General features: G+C 54.0%; 1 protein-coding gene across 2 annotated transcripts in view; it reads right to left on the bottom strand.

Annotated features, from left to right (window-relative positions):
* Positions 1 to 1,114, bottom strand: part of SHISAL1 (shisa like 1) — a 127,407-nt gene extending 126,293 nt beyond the window's left edge. Inside the window, exon 1 of one of the 2 annotated variants that reach the window (XM_088796010.1) lies at positions 833 to 1,114. In XM_088796010.1, the coding sequence (XP_088652136.1) occupies positions 833 to 965 (133 nt within the window). In that variant the 5' untranslated portion in view covers positions 966 to 1,114. The remainder of the gene's footprint in view (positions 1 to 832) is intronic. The other variant, XM_019739262.3, reaches the window with a different exon arrangement.
* Between the last annotated feature and the right edge of the window lie 19,155 nt (positions 1,115 to 20,269).

The raw sequence follows: 20,269 nt of genomic DNA, 5'->3' as shown, positions 1-20,269 counted from the left end.
GCAGACCCCCCTCCACCCAGCCCGTCTCACCACCTGCCTCCTCCTGGGCACAGGAGGACATCACATTAGCACTAATCACCTTGCCTTTAGGTTAATATCCTGCCCAGGGATGAGGCACAGAAACCCATTTGGCAGAAAGTCAGATCAGACAACCCCTCAGAGCACCAGGGACAAAGGTGCAGAGCTCCCAGGACGGGTCCCCTCATTTCAACTTGGTTCCATCAGGCCCAGGTCCAGGCCCTAAGCAGCCCCCACCAAAATGGTTTCCTTCTGCAAACCTTGAAGTATGATACACGTTACCTGGAGAACTGCCAGGGGAACTGTGTCTCCCATGGCTTTCTCCCCATCTTCCTAGACAACCTTCCCCAGACCGAGCCCCAGAAGGCCAGCTGTCCCTTCCATCAGGAGCAGGACCCCAGGTCCACCCGCCCTGGAACAGGATGGGGAGGCATTTCTCCCCCGAAGGCACCAAGCTCCTTGCAACCCAGTGTTGTCTGCCTGCAAAACTTTTCCACCTGGTTCTGCAAACCCATTAACCTGCAGCTGGCTTCTAATTAAGCCGATGGGACTAACATTTTGGCTGCGGCCTAGAGGATTCAGAGCTGGAAAGGGCAGGCTGTCCCCCCCCCCCCCCCAGGCTGGGGCATGGCACAATGAGGGCAGCAGCATCAAGGCCCCCTCCAGAGGAGAGCTGATGGCCATATGAGGGCTCCCTGGAGCTGAGAGTGACACCAGCGCATCCCCACACTCCAGAGCCCCCTCCCACACCCAGACCCATGGTCTCACCTCCAGGGGAGCAGACCCTTTGGGGCACGAGGACACGCCCCCTTACCTGTGCTGAGGCTTGTCACTGTCCTGCACGTGGAGGGTAACTCCAGGTGTCCCAGGTGCTGGCCACTGACCCCTTCCTCAGGAACAGCCCCCGCCTCACTCTGTGCAGCACCGCATGTCCCAGGTTGGGGCATATGTGGTGTGGATGGCAGTGCGTGCGTACGTGCGCATGTGGGGGTGGGCTGCCTCCGGGAGCCGAGGGTCAGATATTCTTGGCTGCCACCTGCCACCAGCCCTTCCCAGGGGCCAGCTGCCCGAGAGGGGGGTGCTCCGTCCGGGACAGGCCAGCGTCATCCGCCAGAGCGTCAGGCGGCGGCTTCTGCTCATCAGGATCCTGTCCGCTGCCTCCAGGCTGAGGCGAGTGGTTTATTTTTAGAGCCCGGCCCTTCCCCAGACGCCAGGATCCCAGCTGAGATTTTCAGCCTCTCAAACTAGCCCCTTCCTAGCAATGTCCTGAAAGAGAGATGGAGGCACTTACAGGATCGGGTCCTCAGTGTTCTCACCTGAGAATGAGGGGCGAGACCAGGGTCTCCAAGACCCGCTGGCGAGGACGACCCTGACTCGGCAGCCATGCCTGGGATTCAGCTGGGGCCAGCGTTTCCCTGCTTAGGGTGCCTCAGTTTCCTCATCTGGAAGATGAAAAATGGCAGCAGGCCCACTTGTCCAGAGCAGGGCTGGGATCGGAGAATGGGCTGGAACGAGGAATAGCCGTAACTGTCCACTATGTGCTTCTCCGCAGCTGGACTGTGGTCACAGGAGGGCAGGGACCCTGTGTGTCTTGTTCATCATTGTAACCTCCAGTGTCTACTCCATAATAGGTGCACATAGTAGGTGCTCAATAAATATTTACTAAGTAAGGGAACAAATGCCATCCCCTGACGTCCACTATTAGTCTCTGAGTCACCTGCAAGTCCCTGGACGTGCATCCCGTGACATGTGGAACCTGAGGTCCAGAGAGGTGAGAGGCCAGAGGTGACAGCATCAGGGCTCCCTGAAGTAGCGTGTGTCAGTTCTTTCCTTCTCACTGCCCCAGCCACCTGCTCCTCAGACAGCCCTCCCTGGAATGTCCGTTCCCCTTTCCTGGTTTCAGAGCTGGCCATGTCCCCACCACTGTCCCCATACTCCCTCCGCTCATATGCTAGGCACCGGGCACTCTGTCCACATCATCGCCTTGCAGACCAGGCCACCGACAGGCTGTTGGGATGCAGCCGCGGGACCTCCCTGTCTTCTGAAGCTCTCTGGTGTCCAAGGGGAGGACTCGGTCGGTCCTGACCACACGTCTCTCCACTCGTCGGGGCCTCGCTCTCCCTGCCGTCAAGCTGGCATGAGGCTTGCTGTGATGATGACGGGCAAGGTGCCAGGCGCACAGTAGGCGATCAGGGTTTGCTCATCAGCTCTGCTCTGACTCAGCTCATAGGGAAAGAGGTTTGCTCATCTCTCTGTGTGTGTTTGCTAAACGCGCTTTGGCCAACAGAGCAACTCAGCCTCAGCGGGCTCTGGCGTCCGTGCCGGGTGTGGGCCAGGCTGCCCCTCACGGAGCAGGTACATCCCCTTACAGACACAAATTCCCACGTGTCCTGCCCAGTGCCCTCCTTAAGGAGCTGTCCCCTGTGCCTAGGACACCCAACCTTCCTTCTGCAGCCCCTCAGATACAAGGCACCTCCTTTGTGTCTGAGGGACTGGCTGCCCGGTCTCTGGGGCCCCTCCCGCCCCTGTACTCCTTTCCTGGGAACAAGAGGCAGGTCACCTGGATGCTGTGATACAGCTGCAGCCATTGCAGTGTCCCCCTCAGGGAGACCAATGTAAGCCCACCCTGGGGGGCCTGCTCAGGCCCAGGGCTGCTCGGAAGCCGTGTGGGAGTGGGGGCTGGGTCTCATCTCCCACTCCTTAACCAGGACCATCCACCCACAGGGGAGCTGACTGGGCCCAGCCATTGGTCCCTTCTAGGACCTGTGCTGCACAAATGCTGGTGAGGTCATGTGTGTCCTCACTGCACTCGGGAACAACAGCTCCCCTCCCTGCCATGTCCCGCCACCACCTGCCCCCTCCTCCACCATCTCACCCCTCCCCCGCCATGCCCCTTCCAAGTGGGGCTCCCTGGCTCTCTCGGAGCCTCGGATTGCTCAGGGCACCTGTCCAGGAGAATCTGTGCTCTCCGTCCCTGACGTACCTCACCCCTGTCTTTTTCATCCGCTTAGGAACTCCTCACGGCAGGACCATGGTGTAAGCAGGGCCCCGAGGACCCTCAGTTCCCATTCGTTGGTCAAATGAACGAATCAGTGAACTGGGCCCGTCCACGTGATGTCACATTATGCAGTCATTTTGAACTGGTTTCTGAATGATATTTACGATCCTGGCCCAATGTTCACAACCTCAGGCTAAGTGACTAGACTACCACCTGTAACTATAGAAAGATTTCGACTTTGCTGCAAACGAACACTGACAGTTACGTGGGGGGAGGAATGCCCTCTGCAGCCAGCATTCCACCCGTGCGAGCTCGGTGGGCGGCGCTCCTTGCTTCCTGTGGGCGAGCCCACGGCAGGCGTGATAGAAATATTTGGTGGAAGCGTAGATGAATTAGTCCACCCATCCTGGTTCATCCTTGCAGTCCACAGACACTGTTGAGCACCTACTATGTGCCAGGCTCTCTCGGTGGGGCTGGGGTCCCAGGACAACCAGACAGGAGAGATTCCGCTCTCATGCAGCTTGCCGCAAACAATGCACAAACCAGGTGATTGCAGACACAAGAAACAGGAAGGGTCCCAGAGAAGGGCCATGAGAGCAGAGCCCAGAAATGGAGAGGACGAGAGGATGGGTCGAGACTGAAGAAATGCCCCCAAAAAGACATGTCCCCCTTTTACAGGTGAGGAGATCCGGGTGTTGGCAGAGTCCCCTGTCACTCCCTGAGGCCTGAGCGCCTGTTCCTGCTCACAGAGCTCGGGCTGAGTGTGGCGGTTTGTGCCCTGGACTGAGCAGTTGAGGGGCTCCGGAGACCCTCCAGGGAAGGACCCCCACATGAATCCTGCCTGTCCCACATTTGGGCATTTGGTGGGCACTGCATTCTCCCTGGGGAGCCCCCACGCTACCACCTGTCATGATTTGATGGCCATGGCCTTCCCACCCAGACCTAATTCAGGGTTATAACTACCCTCTCCAGAGGGCTATGGAGGCCCAGGCAGAGATGATGGCAGCTGGCCTCCCAGCTGCTGGTCTAATTCTAGCCCCATCTTGCCACCTGTCACTCAACGGGAAGGGGGTATGGGATGGGATAGGTGGAAACACAGTGAGACAAAGAGAGACACATGAGAGAAATACACAGAAAGAGGGGGTCATTCAGACAGAAAGAGATGGAGGCTGACAATGGAGGGAGAGGGAGAATGGGAGACACAGAGAAAGAGAGAAGCATAGGAGAGAGGTTGGAACAGGGGGAGGGAGAGGAGGCCAGAGACACCCTAAACAGCCCAGAGTTCTAGAAAAGGAGAGAGAGAGGACAAGCCTGGGGAGGCAGACAGTGAACGGTGGATGCTTGTCAACCTGGTGATCTACAGAGGAGGGAAGACCCACAGCCCTGGTGTCCTTTCTGTTCCGCTGGGCACCCCTCACAAGTGGCTCCTCCGAGGTCCAGCCTGCCTTTCCCTAAACCCACCCTAGCTCAGTCAGGGTCACAGAGCCCTGATGGGCCCGGGGAGCCCAGCTGTGCCCCAGTGGGAGCCCAGAGGCCAGTGGGGCCTGGGTCAGCGCAGGCTTGCTCCATTTGTGAAAAGACTATCCTTCTCTGCTCTGTTAATTTTTCTTCATTTTAAAAATTCTTAAGTTTGGATCATTTGTATGTGTCTGTTTTTAAGGTCCCTGTCTTTCCCCCCCCCGTCACCTCTAATACACTGTGAAGCCATTATTATACTTCTCAGTCCTAGAGTTTGCATTTGGTTTTTAAAAAATCGTTTCCATTCTTCTGCTGAGGTTTCCTATTTGTTCACTCAACACCATATCCTTTAATTTCTTAAAGATGTTTTTCCTTTAATTCTGTGGACATGTTTATAATGGCTATTTTAAGGTCTTTGTCTGCTAAGCCAACATCAGGGCCAGTTCTGGTTTCGTTCCTATTGACGGATGTTTTTTTTCCCTTGACCGTCAAGCCCATGGTCCTGTTTCTTTGTGTGTGTAGTGATTTTTTGGTTAAATGTTGGGCATTTTGGATAACCTTCTGTAGAGATACTGGGTCCTACTATCTACCTCTAAAGAGTGTCTCTTGTTTTAGCAGGCAGTTAAATTACTAGCTGATCACGTTGGAGTATGGAGGCTTGGTTTATATTTTGCTCGTGTGGGTATGGAGGAAGCCAGTGGGTTTCCTAAGCCCCTCTTGGTTGGCAGGAATTTCTCTGAATTCTGTTTCCTCTGCAGGTCTTGTGGGGGTTTAGTTTTAGGCTTTCTTAGGAGGGGTCCAGTGTAACTCTTCCAATCTGAAATTTCAATGATCTCCAACATTGCTCCTCCCCCAGCTCAACTCCAACCTCTAGTGTTTGCATTTTTCTTTCAGTCCCGTAGAATCCACTCTCTGAAAGTCTTGGCCGGTCTTGCTGTGAAAATATACAGCTCATCCCTCACCTATAGACTCAATGAGAGACCCCACATTGACTTCTGGGACCCCTCTTTGCACAGCTCCCGTCTGGTATCTTATCTGCTGGTCCTAACTCTTACTGCTGTCTTCTCAGCTCACCACTGAGCTCTGCTCAGGAAATTATCCCTTGGAAGAGAACTGGGGATCGTGGGCTTGCCGTCTCTCGGGGACCACAGCCTTGCCTGGCCTGTTACCCACTGCCTGCAAGGGGTTGCCTCCTGTGTTTACCCCAGTTTCAGAATTACTGACTGTGGAAGGGGTAGCCCAGTTCCCATTATTCTATCTTGGCCGAATGCAGAAGTCCCAAGTGCTTCCTTTCCCAGTTTCAGTCATTCCTTAGCCTCTGATTCTACTTAGAATCACATTCCAAGTTCTTACTTGGTTTTCTAGGCTCTGAAATCCCTCCTGTCCCCCACACCCCAGATATCCCCTTTCATTCTCCACCTTCACTGAACTCCAGCACAAAGATCTTTCTTTTGTCCCTCAAGTACCTCAAGCCCTTCGCTGCCCCGGGGACGTTGTGCTTGTTCCCTCTGCCAAAATGTGCTGATCCCAGATCCCTGCACGGCTGGTTCCTCCTTGTTACTCAGGTCTCAGTTCAAAATCTCCACCTCTTCCAAGAGTGTTTCCCTGACCGGTCTTTGTAACAAAACCCTCAGTCCTCCCAAACTCCCCATCACTTGTTTTCTCTTTAATACTGACTGCCGTCTGAAATGACCATGCTTATTAACAGGTTTTTTGTTGTTGTTTATTCTCTGTATCGCCAAACAGATCACCATCCCCGCGAGGCAGAAGCAGGTGTGTCTTATTCCCTATCATGTCCACGGCCCTAGCACAAGCCTGGAATATTTGGCTCTTGGGAAGTATTTTAACTGACTGCTCCCTGTCCTCTGAGAGCAGCTTAGCTTCCTCAAGCTCTTGGTGAGTGTCGTGTAGGGTGTCAGGCGGGGTCTCTGCTCCCGCTCCCCGCACAAGAACGCAGGACATGGTGAGGCCAGAAAGGAACACCCACGGAGCCATAGATGGGGGAGTCATACCACTATATTCTCGCTGGCGGCATCCGCCTCTCTGCAATCCGCTCTCGCTAGCTCAGCCACCATCTTCTTGCTAGGCCCCCATTTGCTGCTAGTGTGGCCACGGCAGTTATATTAGTAACCAATAGCTCACTGGTTACAGCTGATGGCCAAATAGCTACAGCTGATGGCCATCCATCACAGTTGATGGCCATTTACTACCTGAGCCAGCACTTTTCCACGTGAGGCTGAGAGCCTGGAAACTGCTCTCCTGGTTCTGTCCTCACAGCTCTTTAGTCCATCCAGCTCCCCTCAGTCGGTTGCCAACCCTGGCTGCACAGGGAACTCACTGGGGTCCTTGAAGATATGTGGGTGCCTGTGTCCCCCCGCCATCCCGAGCAATTACATAAGCAGCCTGTTCCGTATTGTTCAGAGCAGCCCAGGGTGAAGGTGAGCATGCGTGGAGCCCCTAGGCGTACCCCACAGCCCCCTGCTCTGCAGCCTGGTGCCTTCTCCCCGCTAGCTGGGCAGGCTGATGGACATGCCCCTTGTTGCCTGCTTAATGAACTCTTTGTAAGTTCTAGATAGAGAGCGACAGCTTTCTTCCAACTGACAATTCTGCACTTAATTGTTATTTGTTTTTTTTCTGTTCCCAGAGGCAGTTGGGAAATAAGAAATCTCACTTGCTATTAAGCCTGGTCTTGGCCTCAGACCCTGTGAATCTGGGGGGAGACTCAGGGGCCTCTCCTGTCAGACCCCTCAATCCTGCCCCTTTCTTCTCCGTGGTGGCCCAGGGGTTGGGCGTGTGGACACAGGCAGCCAGGACGGGCTGACAGAACCCTCGAACAGCTGCCCATCCTAACATAGAGCAGCTCCTCCTTAAAAATAAAAATGTGTCTCCTAAAAGCCATTCTCTAGAATGTGCTAGAGAGCCAGCTTCTTCTGCAATGACCCCTTCTGGGCCATAGTCTGGGAGGAATGGGTATCAGTCAGTCCTGGGTTCAAATCCCACCTTCGCTTCAGAAAGCCATTGTCTCTGGGCTTGATTTCTCAGGTCAGCGGTGAGCAACCCAGTGCTAATTCATCTCACAGGAAGGTGTGGAGATCAAGTGAGAAAAGGTGTGTGGAAGTGCCTCGATGGCTGAACAAATGCTTACTGTCATGGCAGCTAGGACAATTTGGAGCCAGCCGGCCACAGGGGAACAAATGGACCACTCACCCAGGACCTGTGCCTCAGTTTTCTCATCTGTACAATGGGGGTAACATTTCCTGCCTGGAAGGACTGTTGCGAAGAAAAATGAGCTCCTCGGTGGTATTTAATTGATTCTAGGATTCATCCTTTAACCCCACTGGAATCACAGTGCACCTTACAATCAGTGGTGTGTCACCTTTTAATTGTTAGTATTTTAAAAATTCTTAGTGGTCCATAGAATACAAGCATCTTACTGCCTTCGATTGCTCGACATGCGGCATGTAAGGCATTAGGACTGTGCCTGCACATAATAAGGCTGAGAAGTGTTAGCTATGATAATTTCTAAAATCCAGATCTCGTTCCTCTCTCCCCACCCCCGGTTCAAATGAAGCAAATAAAAATCACTGGAAACAGAGGCCCTGCTCACATACCCACAAGTGCTCAGGGGAAGGGTCTGCCGATTGGAGCTTCAACCGGCGGCGAGGGGCTGCTCCGGGCCTGGTGCTCGTGACAGGGACACCACGCTCAGTGTCATAACAATAATCGTTTTCTGAGATGATTTTTATCGGCGGCATAACATTCTGCCATGTCAGTGGTCTATACTTATCTGAAAAAGCCCCTATGGTTGGTCAGGGCTGGTTCCAGTTTTCCGTGACGTGCAGAATTGTCTTGTTCTGAGGGCTCTGCTCATGTCACCCGTGACATCTCAGGATAAACCCCTTTGGGTAATGGCTGGAGAGAAATGATCAGATTTTTCAAAGCCTATCTTTGGTCCTTAAGATCGACTTGCAATTTAGGAATTATTATCCCATTGTATGGAAGAGAAAAATCATCTCTTTGTTCAAGATCACCTAGAAAGCTGCCGCAGATCAGGACTCCACAACTAAGCTGCTTCTCTTTCATGACCCAGAAGACGTGCCACCACTCCTGGCTTGAAATCCCTGTCTGCAGGCCTCGGAGGTCTGAGACATCTCAGGAAAACCTCCAAAGATCCCCTTGGGTTAGGCTTCCCTGGGTCTCTGTGCTGAAGAGCATGAAGAAGGTTGAAGCCGAGGGGACCTGTCCTTGGGCTACCAGCAAGGCCAAGTTTCCGACAAGCGGGAATTTTATGTACCGTGTTTCCCCAAAAATAAGACCTAGCCAGACCATCAGTTCTAATGCGTCTTTTGGAGAAAAAATTAATATAAGACTTGGTCTTATTTTACTATAACATAAGACCAGTTCTAATATAATATAATATAATATAATATAATATAATATAATATAATATAATATAATATAATTCCGGGTCTTATATTAATTTTTGCTCCAAAAGACGCATTAGAGCTGATTGTCCCGCTAGAACTTATTTTCGGGGAAACAGGATATTTATTCTGGTCCTCGAGCAGCGGCAGGTCCAGGGTCTGGGCGATCTCATTTTCAGCTGTAACTGCACCTCTTGGCTGTTCTCTAGAGCTTTCTCTCCCAGCGCGAGTGGCTGACCCTCTGCCGTTCACCAGGCTGTGAATTAATTACACGCAGGCACCACAGCTTCTGTCAAAGAATGCAGAAAAGCAATTTTAGAAAAGAAATCCCTTTTTTCTCTCTTGGTGGCTTTCATTGTGGGAGAAAGAGACAACTATGAATTACATCAGAGCTATTCTGGGACACCGGCGGGGTCTGGGAGGAACCTGGTCACAGCTCCCTGAGTGGGCGCTGGCTTCCCCGGGTGCCAGGCTGCAGGGCATCTCCCCAATCTCCCACCCCACCCTGGGGACAAGGGTCTCGCTCCCAGGAGCTGTTCCAGTTCCGAGTGTCCCATGATCCTGCTGTGTGTGAGCACCCCCAGATCACAGGGTGCCAGAAAAATCCTAAGAATCATCCACCACAGTTCTTTCATTAAAGTCAGGAACCTTGGGCCCCAGAGAGGGGAGGGGACTTGTCCAGATTCGCAGACAGGTGAGGGCCTGGACCATGGACCTGCCTCTCCTGAGTGTCTCTTAGTCCAGAAGGTTTGGGGCAGAGGTGGTATCTTGGGTTGGGTTCCCTGGAAATAGAGATGGGAATTTAGCAGAGATGGTGGGGGTTGGGGACAGCTCCTGGTAGGTGCCTGAAATGGCCATATGAAGTGGGTTGAATGGTGGCCCCCAAAAGATATGTCCACATCCTAACCCCTGGAATGTATGAAGGTGACTTGATTTGGAAAAAGAGTCTTTGCAGATATAATGAAGTTAAAGATCTCAAGATGAGATCATCCTGGATTATGTGGGTAGGTCCTACATCCAATGAAGAGAAGACACAGACAGAGGTCATATGGCCACAGAGGCAGAGACTGGAGTTAAGCGACCACAAACCAAGGAACATCGCCCGCTGGCAGGAGCTGGAGGAGGCGAGGAAGGACCCTCCCCTGGTGTCTGGAGGGAACACAAACCTGCAGACACCTTGCTTCTGGACTTCTGGCCTCCAGAACTGTGAGAGAGAATACATTTTTGTTGTTTTAAGCCACTAACTTTGTGGTCCTTTGTTAAGGCAGCCCCAGGACACAAACACACCACGTCTCTATCGGGAAGTGGAGAAGAGGATTGGCTAGAGGGGAAAGCTGGCCCTGCCAATGGTGCAGGGAGCCCCCGGGCTGGGGACATATTCAGAGGTGTCCCAAACTTAAGAAACTTCTGAACACGGGCCTTTGTCCCTCTGCATCAGCCCATTGGTCACTGGGCCGCCCCTCTGGGGGTTGGGGGGTGAAACCCCGGAGAGAAGCAATTGCCTGCCCGGAGGGCAGTTCTCATGGCAGGCGCAGCAGGGCAGCAGGGGTACAGGCGGGCGGGAGAGGGGCATGCTGGCCCCAGAAGCATCTGGGCAGCACGTCGCAGTTTCCACTGCAGAACAGCTGACAAAATTGTTTGCCTAAAAGTAGAAAACTCCTATATGGCGAAAGAATGAAAACAAAGTAAAAAAGACATATGCTGAGAAAGAGAAGCATTTGGGACAAATAGAACAAAAGCTTAATAGCTTTTTTTTTGCAGAGAGCGTGCTAGAAGGCAATAAGAAAAATACAAACAATAGAAAATGGGTAAAATATTGAAGAAGAAAAAAATTAATAAAACATGTTCAACTTCACTAGTGATGAGGGAACTGAAAATTAAAACAATACCAGATAGTTCTCACTCATCAGAAGGCCGACAAAGACAGTTAAGATGTTGGCTGTTGGGGGGATGGGCCGCTCCATATCACGAGTGGGGGTGTAATAGGTTCCCCTCTTCTGGAAGGCCAGCAGTATCAGAATGGTAAATATGCAGTCTTTTGAGTGAGAGTTCACTTGCTCGACTCCCTCATGTGAAATACCCCACAGGCACACAGAGATAAGTGTGCATTTTGTTACAACATTGCTCATTATAAAGAGAAGTGGGACAGTAAATGCCCCGGCGGGAGGGGCTGTTCAGACAAGCTGTGCTGCCAGTTTCCATGGCACGGGGACAGAGACATCAGATGTGTTTATCCTGCTTGGGAAAGACGTCCATGAGACGTTCCACGGGGACAATACAGAACGTATAGAACTTAATAGTGTACCCAGGAAAGCACCCAGCTCTATACGTGTGCGGGAGGGACAACGTGTGATGGATACACGCGTCCCCACGCGCCAAAAGTCCTGCTTCACGTCTTCCTCCATCCTTGCGTGTTCCGTGCTCGGCCATGAGCTTACTTCATTCTTCACCAAGGACCGAGGAGCCGTGGTGTTGGCTGGTCCTTCCCCCACCCACGTACCCATTCTCTGTGTGTGTCCTGTAAGAGGGACACCGCTCCCACCCCCAACACAAACCAAGCCCTCCCGTTGAGCGCTGCCTCCCGCCTGGTTCCCGAGCCATCCATACTTCCTCTTTCCTGGGTCAATCCATTACCTACATTCTCACTATTGTGCAACCATCACCACCACCAGCTCCAGAACTTTCTCATCTCCCCAGACTGAAACTCTGTCCCCATTAAACACTGACTCCCCCCTCCCCCTCCCCCAGTCCCAGCAACCACCACTCCACTTTCTGTCTCTATGCATTTGACTCCTCCAAGGACCTCACATAATGGAATCTCACGGTATTCGTCTCTTTTGTGTCTGGCTCACTTCACTTGGCATAATATCCTCAAGGCTCGTCCATGTTGTAGCATGTATCAGAATTTCCTTCCTTTTTAAGGCCCAATAATATTCCCTCCCATTTTCTTCTTGACAAGACAATACTGCTGCCCAGTCACCTCTTACTCCACAGACCCTGATAAGCACACGGGGTACCAGTGAAAGCAGACCCGGTGCTACCCTGTGAACGGGGGACAAGAATGGATGCTGCCATGGGCTTCCTGTGAGGAGGTGACTTAATACCGCAAGGCTCTGAACCGGGGCGCAGGCGCACCACAAGCGCTCAATAAGTGCCCATTGTTGTGTACTTGCTGCGCGCTCTGCAGGGCACCTGGGCGTCGGGCCTGGTGCTTGGCACAGAGTGGGTGCTCACCAAACACCTGTGGTGAGTGGTGCACCAAGTCGCCCGAAGGCTTCACACCTATCCCTCATTTAAGCCCTCCTACCTCTTTGGGGAGGCGCGCTGAGCCTCTTTGACAAGGGAGGACACTGAGGCAGGGAGGAGAAGTGGGCTGCTGTGCAGGCCGGGCTCTTCCAAGCCCTGTTCTTGCCTCTGGCCCCACATCCCCACCTAGGGGCAACTGGGGCTTATAGGAGAGGGGGAGTCGGGCGCACTGCAGGAGGGGAGGAGCTGCAGGAGGGGAGGAGCTGCAGGAGGGGAAGAGCTGCAGGAGGGGAAGAGCTGCAGGAGGGGAAGAGCTGCAGGAGGGGATGAGCTGCAGGAGGGGAAGAGCTGCAGGAGGGGATGAGCTGCAGGAAGGGATGAGCTGCAGGAGGGGAAGAGCTGCAGGAGGGGATGAGCTGCAGGGGGGATGAGCTGCAGGAGGGGATGAGCTGCAGGAAGGGATGAGCTGCAGGAGGGGAAGAGCTGCAGGAGGGGAAGAGCTGCAGGAAGGGATGAGCTGCAGGAGGGGAAGAGCTGCAGGAGGGGAAGAGCTGCAGGAGGGGATGAGCTGCAGGAGGGGAAGAGCTGCAGGAGGGGAAGAGCTGCAGGAGGGGAAGAGCTGCAGGAGGGGAAGAGCTGCAGGAGGGGAAGAGCTGCAGGAGGGGAAGAGCTGCAGGAGGGGAAGAGCTGCAGGAGGGGAAGAGCTGCAGGAGGGGAAGAGCTGCAGGAGGGGAAGAGCTGCAGGAGGGGAAGAGCTGCAGGAGGGGAAGAGCTGCAGGAGGGGAAGAGCTGCAGGAGGGGAAGAGCTGCAGGAGGGGAAGAGCTGCAGGAGGGGAAGAGCTGCAGGAGGGGACTGCCTACCCACTACACATGAGTTGCTGCTGCCCTTCCATCTATGTTGGAAGCTGACATTCAAGGCCACTGGTGGTAGTCCTGGAATCAGTGACTCAGGCTTTACTTCTAGAAGTTTCTGGTCCTTCACCAGACCTTAGAGTGGCCCAGTAGAGCTCAGTGGGTTGTGGCTCAGGGATGAAGGGAAGAAGAAGCCCAGCCTATGAGCCGGGGAAGGGACCAGCGAACGGTTAGGGGAAGGGACCAGCGAACAGTGAGGCCCCAGAGGGGCACTGGACGTGCCTGGGCAGGGGCACGGCCCTCCAAGGTCACCTGTCAGTGCTTGGTGATTCAGAGAGATCTGATGGGGAGGGGACATCTCCGTGCAGACTGAGAGCTCGGCTTGTTGGCTTATTGGCTCCCGTTGCAGTGGAGGGAGCAGAGGTCCTGGGAGGGTCCTTGGCTGTGGTCACACAGCATGTGAGAGGCAGAGCTGCCCCCAGAGCCCCAACCTCTCAGGACAGCAGCCTGACAGAGCCATGGTCCAGAGGGCCGGCCAGAGGAGACAGATGGAGGAGGAAAGGAAGCTTGGCAACGGGCTGGCTGCCGTGTTACCTGGGGTCTCATTAAACTGGAAGTGACAAGCCATAGAATGAGGGAGCAGATAGCAATTTACCCTGCTCCTGCTGCGGACAGTAAATCTATGCAGTGAGTGCTGGGAGCCAGCCTTTGCGTCTTGGGCTTCACAGGGAGAAATGCGGAACTGTCTGAGTTCTGTGGCCACTTCCTTGGGGCCTGGCGGCCAGGACCCACGGCTGCATGGGGGTGGGGGGGCAGGGAGAACATCCCGTGTGAGAGGTTTGCTGGCCTCGAACCCCCAGCAGTGTCACACTGACCCTTAGCCCGGGCGGGTTGCATCGTGTTCCCCAGCTGGTGTCCCCCGCCCCCTACCCGCACTGAGGCAGGCTCCACACTGGGCGTCAGCAGTCAGTGATATTGTTGATAACACCTGGCAGGTGTTTGCTGGCCTCTCCAGGTGGACGGTTTGAGGGTTGTCCCCAGCTATGTCCAGGCTCTGGGCGGGAGTGATGGAATCCACTTGGGGGAAGACGATGCCTGGTGGGGCCCTTGGGTCCCACAGACCCGGGCCTGGTGTGAGGGAGGAATTGTCACCGGGTGTGCTAAAGCTCTGTGCTCCCTAGGAAAAGGTTTCTCGTAGAGCTGAGATCCTGTTGCTCCCTCTGCTTAAGCCTCCCAGTAGCTTCCCAGGAAGGACATAGTGAAATCTGAGCCCAGGCAACCCAGCTCTCCAGCCCCTGGGCTCCCACCTGCCCCACAGGCCCCAAGCCTGGTCCTGTCTCCATCCTTCACCCGATGCTTCCAGCTGCTGGAATGCTCTTCCCCACAGCTCTGCCCGCCCCATGCTCCTTGTCCTCCCTCCCTGCAAAAGCATTACCTCCTCAGAGAGGCCACCATCACCCATCTCGTTTTCCACATCGATGTCTCCATCAATTAATTTGCTGATTTGTCGTCTATGCCCCACCAAGGAAATAACATGGGTGCAGCAACTCCCCCAATGGCTGTTCACCTGAGGCTCCACTGCTCCCTGGTTAAACTACTCCCAGTGGATGAGGGACCCTGCAGCCTGTGCGGTCACATCGTGAGTCAGCACAGGAAGAGATCCCCAGGGGCCCAGGCCAGATGTCCCCCAAGGGTCCTATGAGATATGCCATCACCTGAAGTCAGCTTCACCCCCGAACCTCGCCTAGGGGTCCACAGTGCACCTCAGGCACGTATGTGGTTGGCATGTCGGTTCGTGAGGCGTGGACTTGGCCGTGATGATGACAGTGTCAGGAGACCATCGTGAGGGACTCAGTTTCAGGCCAACGATGCCGGGGCCTGGAACATAGTAGGTGCTCAAGAATTGTCACTGAATGAAGAAGTCCTGCATTTCCAAACTCACATGGCCCCAGAATCCACTGTTCAATAAGCATCTGTTTAAATACCACCAAAACAGGGTTCTCTGAACACATTTTGACCAAAGCTGATGGAACCCAAGCCCATTGGGGGAAACAGGCTCAGGCAAGTGACGTGCTTGCTGGATATCCAGGAGCCAGGCTGAGCTGTGACAGCAAGCAGCGTCATTGTAAAGATGCAGCTCAGAGCAAGTTGGTCCACTCAAAATCTGCCCACTGCTCCCTACCCCCTCCCAAGAAAACCCAGCTCCTCCTGTGGGCTGGTGATGTAACAAACACCCCCCACACACACGCACACACGCACACACGCACTGCTCCGGGGAGTTATGAGAGCAGAGGCTACCGTGAGCGGTGAGGCGCGTGGACGGAGAGGGTAGTAGATGACATTCCGAGAGAGATGGCTGAAAGAAAGAGGAGGGAGACCCTGCAGGGTATATGAGGGAGGGAGTTCCTTAACTTGGGGACCCCGAGCATGATTGAGTGGGGAGAAGACAGAGCTGAGATGTGAGTGAATGGGGTAGGGTCTTCCTTTCTCCTTTCTCCGCCTCAGGCATGTCCCCCTGGCCTTGGGGTCTGGCACCCTCCATCCTCCCGTGCTGGGGTCCTGGGCGTCCCCTCCTAAGGGTGCTCTGATTTGCCATCAGATCTGCATCCACAGCCTGGAGAGCTCATGTCAGGAGTGGGAGAGATAATTTGTGCGTGTTGGGGCTGGGGAGCCAGAATCTGCTGGATTCAGCCCTCTTTGCTTTTGCATTACAGACAAGGGAAGGCAAAATGAGACAAAGCACCATGGGGGAGGTGAGCCTGCCAGCCTGGGGTGCCCACCTCGGGCAACTGAGGGCCCAGAGACCCCAACTCCAGCCCGAAGGCCCCCAGCCTGGGCCAGCCACCCCTGCCGGGGCCCCTCCCGGGCCTGTGCCCGACCCCAGCCGTCAGCCCCTTGCCTCCAGCCTTCCACATCCCTGGCCCCACCCGCACTGTGCCACATGGAGGAGAAATTTTTCTCATAACCTTCCCTGTCCCTGCCTTTTATCATGTAGCGGCAGCTTCTAAGATTTACTGGGATTTCCCCAGACATGGTTTGACAGTTTCTTTGAGGAATTGGACAGTTTAGCAGCAGAACTCAATTTATCTGCAAGCAGTGTGTTCCAGTCCCCGAGCCACCAGGCACCTTTTCATGCCAGCTCTTGGGGATGAGCCACACACCCGCTCTGCTGCTGACACGCTAAGTGGCTGCTGTGAGAGGGGAGCCAGCCAGGAGTGGCCCGCGGCAATCAGAGGCTGCTCTGAGGACGACCGACCGGGAAGTATGTAGTGTGTGATCCTGGGCTCACTCAGGAGCTGGGCTTTGGGGAAAAGCAGTTCTGGAGCCGACTCACGGAATGGAGATAATTTGAGGGGCAGATGAAGCTGAAACTCAGCCCTGCATGGCTAGAATCTCTCTCAGGGAGGAGTCTCTCTCTCTCTCTCTCTCTCTCTCTCTCTCTCTCTCTCTCTCTCTCTCTCTCTCTCTCTCTCTCTTTCTCACAGACAGAATGAATGTTGCTTTTGAGTTAGAAAGTCTGGGTTAGAAAGGATGAGGTCAAAGCCCTGTCTCAACACTCAGAACTCTTCGTTCCCCTCCGATGTCATATGTCTCCCCACCTGGGGCACAGGTGCTGGCCCTGCTCCTTCAGAGGAGGAAGCCCCATCCCCGCTCCAGGCTCACCTCCCAGGGGAATCGGGCCCTGCGCCCTCCACGTTGAGTTTCTCTCCCTCTTCTCTGTTCTCCCAGCCCTCCATGCAGACCCCCATCGGCACAGGAACAACAGAAATGGCGTGCGCTGCTTAGGTGTCTGCACGTCATCCTGCGTGCACCACCCCTGCCTCCACCAAGAACACCAAGAACAAATGCAAGGAAGACGTATGCTCGACAATCCATTTTTGAGCCTCTACAACATGCCAGATGCTGCTAAGAGCTGGGTCTGCACCCCTGCAAGACAGACCTGTCAGGCACTCTCTCCTCGAATGCCTCTCAGAAACCAGAGCAAATGAGCAAGATGGCCGGGGCTGCCTCGGTCTGGAGGCAGGTGACAGGCTCTGGGATGGCAGTAGGGCCACATACCATACGAACCCCAAGCCCCCGCTGTCACAGGCTCCCGTCTCAGGCTGTCCAGCCAGGTGCCAGAACCACAAAGAGAAGGAGGGCTTAGCAAGCCCTGGATGTAAACACCAAGAATTGTCATCTAGTGCTGGGAGCGGAAGAAAAGGCAGGAAGGAACGAGATCAGGAGGAGGGATGGAGGGAAGAAAGAGAAGGGTTGGAGAGAGGAAAGAAAGAAGCTTTGGTAATTCTTGGAGGAAGGACTTTCATTCCCATGATAGTAGCCTCAAAAGTTCCCCTTTAGAATCTTGCAGGGGAAACCGCCTCTCTGCACCATCTTTTGTCCAGTGTGGCGTGTGACACGCAGTAGGGACTCCACAGACACACACTCCTGTCGCTCCTCCCCAGCACCCGGGACCGTGAACCACGTGAACAGGGCTGCCCCAGCCCTGCCCTCGGGGGTTCCACAGACCAGGGAGGGAGATCGCAAGTAGGTAATAAACAAGCCAGACAAGTGTGACGACAGACGCAATTATCACTAACTACATGCTTTGAGCCAGGCACTCGTCCATAAAATGAAAATTGCTAACACGTCTCAAACACTTGCTTTATGCTTAGGACTGCACCTCTCTTTCCCCACTGAAGCCTCACCACAGGCCTGGAGGTAGGTTCTCTGGGAATCTCATGTCACAGATGAGGAAACAGAGGCCAGAGAGGTTACATTTCTTGCCATGCTGTTAGGTAATGTTGGAGCCGGTCCTCGTGTCAATAGCTGCTGCCTAGTGGGTACCCAGGGGCCAAAGGTGACATGGCTCCTGTGCTCCTGGAGCCCAAAGTCTGGGGATGTCATTAATCATGTAATCCCATTGCGTCAGGGCTTGGAAGGAAAGGCTCATGGAGAGTCATCTGTCAACGGGGACTGCCAGGTGGGAAAGATCAGGGAAGGCTTCCGGGAGGAAGTGATGCTTGAGTCAAGGTCTGAGTCAAGCAGGAATTAACCAGGTTCAGGGGAGGGAAATGTACCCATCCTACTCATACGACTCACCCATTTAGGCCCAGCTTGCCTCCTCCAGGAAGCCCTCTTTGCCCTCTTCCAGGCTGGGCTCCAACACTACAGCTGCTCATCTCTATCTGAGCCTGAGCCCCCTCCAGACTGGGAGCTGCCTCAGGACACGGCCTGAGCTGGCTCTTCTGTGTCCCCAGGGTCACCCAGCCCTGGGCATAGGAATCACAGAGGGCCTGGAGGACAGCAGGTAGTAAGGGCTGAGGCTAAAGGCTGGCATAGCTGAGGCTCCATTTATCTCCTGGGTGAGGTGCTCGCAGGAGTTCTGGGGGCCCAGGCAGCTCTGGTGCTCGGGAGCATTTTCAGCCAGTGACCTGCCGGCCCCTGACTAGTCCTTAATGTTGCTCTGAGTTCACACTGAGCAGCCAGGCAGGCGACCCCGTCCTTGACCCCAGGACCCAGGAGAGGCTGGAGGGGCATCTCCCAGGCCAGGCTTGCAAATAGTGTGCACTGGAGCAAGTGAGGGGCAAGAAGTGCCAGTCCACAGCTGCCCGTTGCAGAAGAGGGATTTCTTCACCCCATGTCGCCTTTTTCCTCAGCTTGTACCCAGAAGCGCACAGTGCTTACCGGCTGGAGGGCAGAGGCTGCCAGGCTGCCAACATGAAGCGGTATCTGCTCAGAGGCTTCTTACTCCCTTGCCTTTCCCGGCCTCTAATTCTGAGCAAAGGCAGCATGAGTTATGACTCATCACAGTGACAGGGGACAAGCCTGCTCCGAGGGGGAGTCTGTGCAGTGGGAGGGGGGGTGATGGAGGGGGTGTCAGGTCCCCCGACGCCTCTGGTGCCAGAAAAATAAAATAATAACAGCAGAAATAAATACCAAACCCACAAGTGCTCAGTGAGGGAGGCCGAGAGTCCAGGGGCATCTGTGCTGGCGGCGCCCGGGCCTGGTGCTTTATCCCTCTGACCTCAGTTTCCTCGTTGGTAAAAGCGAGGGGATAACCTTGCTGCCAACCTTACAGGGTTGTTGTGATAACAAAAAAGTCAGACATCACGTGCCCAGCCCCTCCCACGGGGTCTGGCGTGTGGCGACGTTCAGTACCTGGTGAGCTCATACACTCAGAACGTCACACCGTGTCTGCCACCCACTAGCCAAGGTGACCTGGGATGAGCCTCAGAAACCCAGGATGGCAAAAAAAAAAAATAAAATAAAAATGGGTCTAGCTTGTGCCCTTATATGTGACACACGTTTGTGAATGGAGCGGGAAAATGACCCGTGAGCCTTTGTAACCACAGCCAGTCCTCACACAGGCACACAGGGCCAAGTCACACCAGCGGCCCTGTCTGCAAAAATCGCGGGCTGAGAATTTAGATTAAAATGGCTTTCTCCAGACTTCTCACGAACAAATGCATGTCCCCTGGGGAAGCATCTCCCTCGAAGCCAAACATAAATGCAGGACGCCAAGGAAAGTGAGCACGTTACAGAAGAAAGTCAGTGAACACGCAGGAATCAGGGAACCATGAGAGAGAGAACCGGCGGAGGCCACGCAGCTGGCTCTATCCCACAGCGGCTTCACGTAAAATCACGTAACAGAGTTATTAGAGGACAAATATAAAATAAGGTTTTAAAAAATATGATTAAATAAACAAAAAAAGGGAAGATTGAAAATGTGAGTTAGGAACAAGGGGTTCTAAAAATGACCTGAGTAGATTTGCAAAAGAACCAAATAGAGTTTCTAGAGATTAATAAAACAGCAATTGTGTAACTTGATGCAACTCCTTTGGAAAACAACTTGACACTAGTTAGTAAATGTGAGGATGAGCTGACCCAGGAATTTTACTTCAGTGTTTTTTAGAGACTCTCTTGCCCATATTATACCAGGAGATTGTGCCAGAATGTTCCTGGGGGTGCTGTTTGTAATGGCACCAAAAACACACACAAAAACAAAAATCCAGACAAATACAAGAAAACTTTTATATATATAAAAAAGGCAAGCACTTTTTCACAGAGCTGTCCAGTTCTGAGAAGAGCGGGCGTGTAAGGTAGTGAGCTCCCCGTCACTTGGGTGATGAGCTGAGACTGGAGACTCCCTGTGAGGATGCTGCACTCTGAGCCCTCATTTTCCTCTGAGGTCTAGAAGCTGACAGATCACAGGGCTCTGTCTGATTTCTCTCCTGAGTCTCCCAGGTGATCTGACTCACACATTTCCCAGGATGCAGAAGGCATCCAAGTC

The sequence above is a fragment of the Rhinolophus sinicus genome, chromosome 1, assembly GCF_057876585.1.
Source record: "Rhinolophus sinicus isolate RSI-liver-muscle chromosome 1, RSI-T2T, whole genome shotgun sequence".
Lineage (NCBI taxonomy): Eukaryota > Metazoa > Chordata > Mammalia > Chiroptera > Rhinolophidae > Rhinolophus > Rhinolophus sinicus.
Note: the sequence above shows the minus strand (reverse complement) of the source record. Positions and strands in the feature narration are given on the sequence as shown.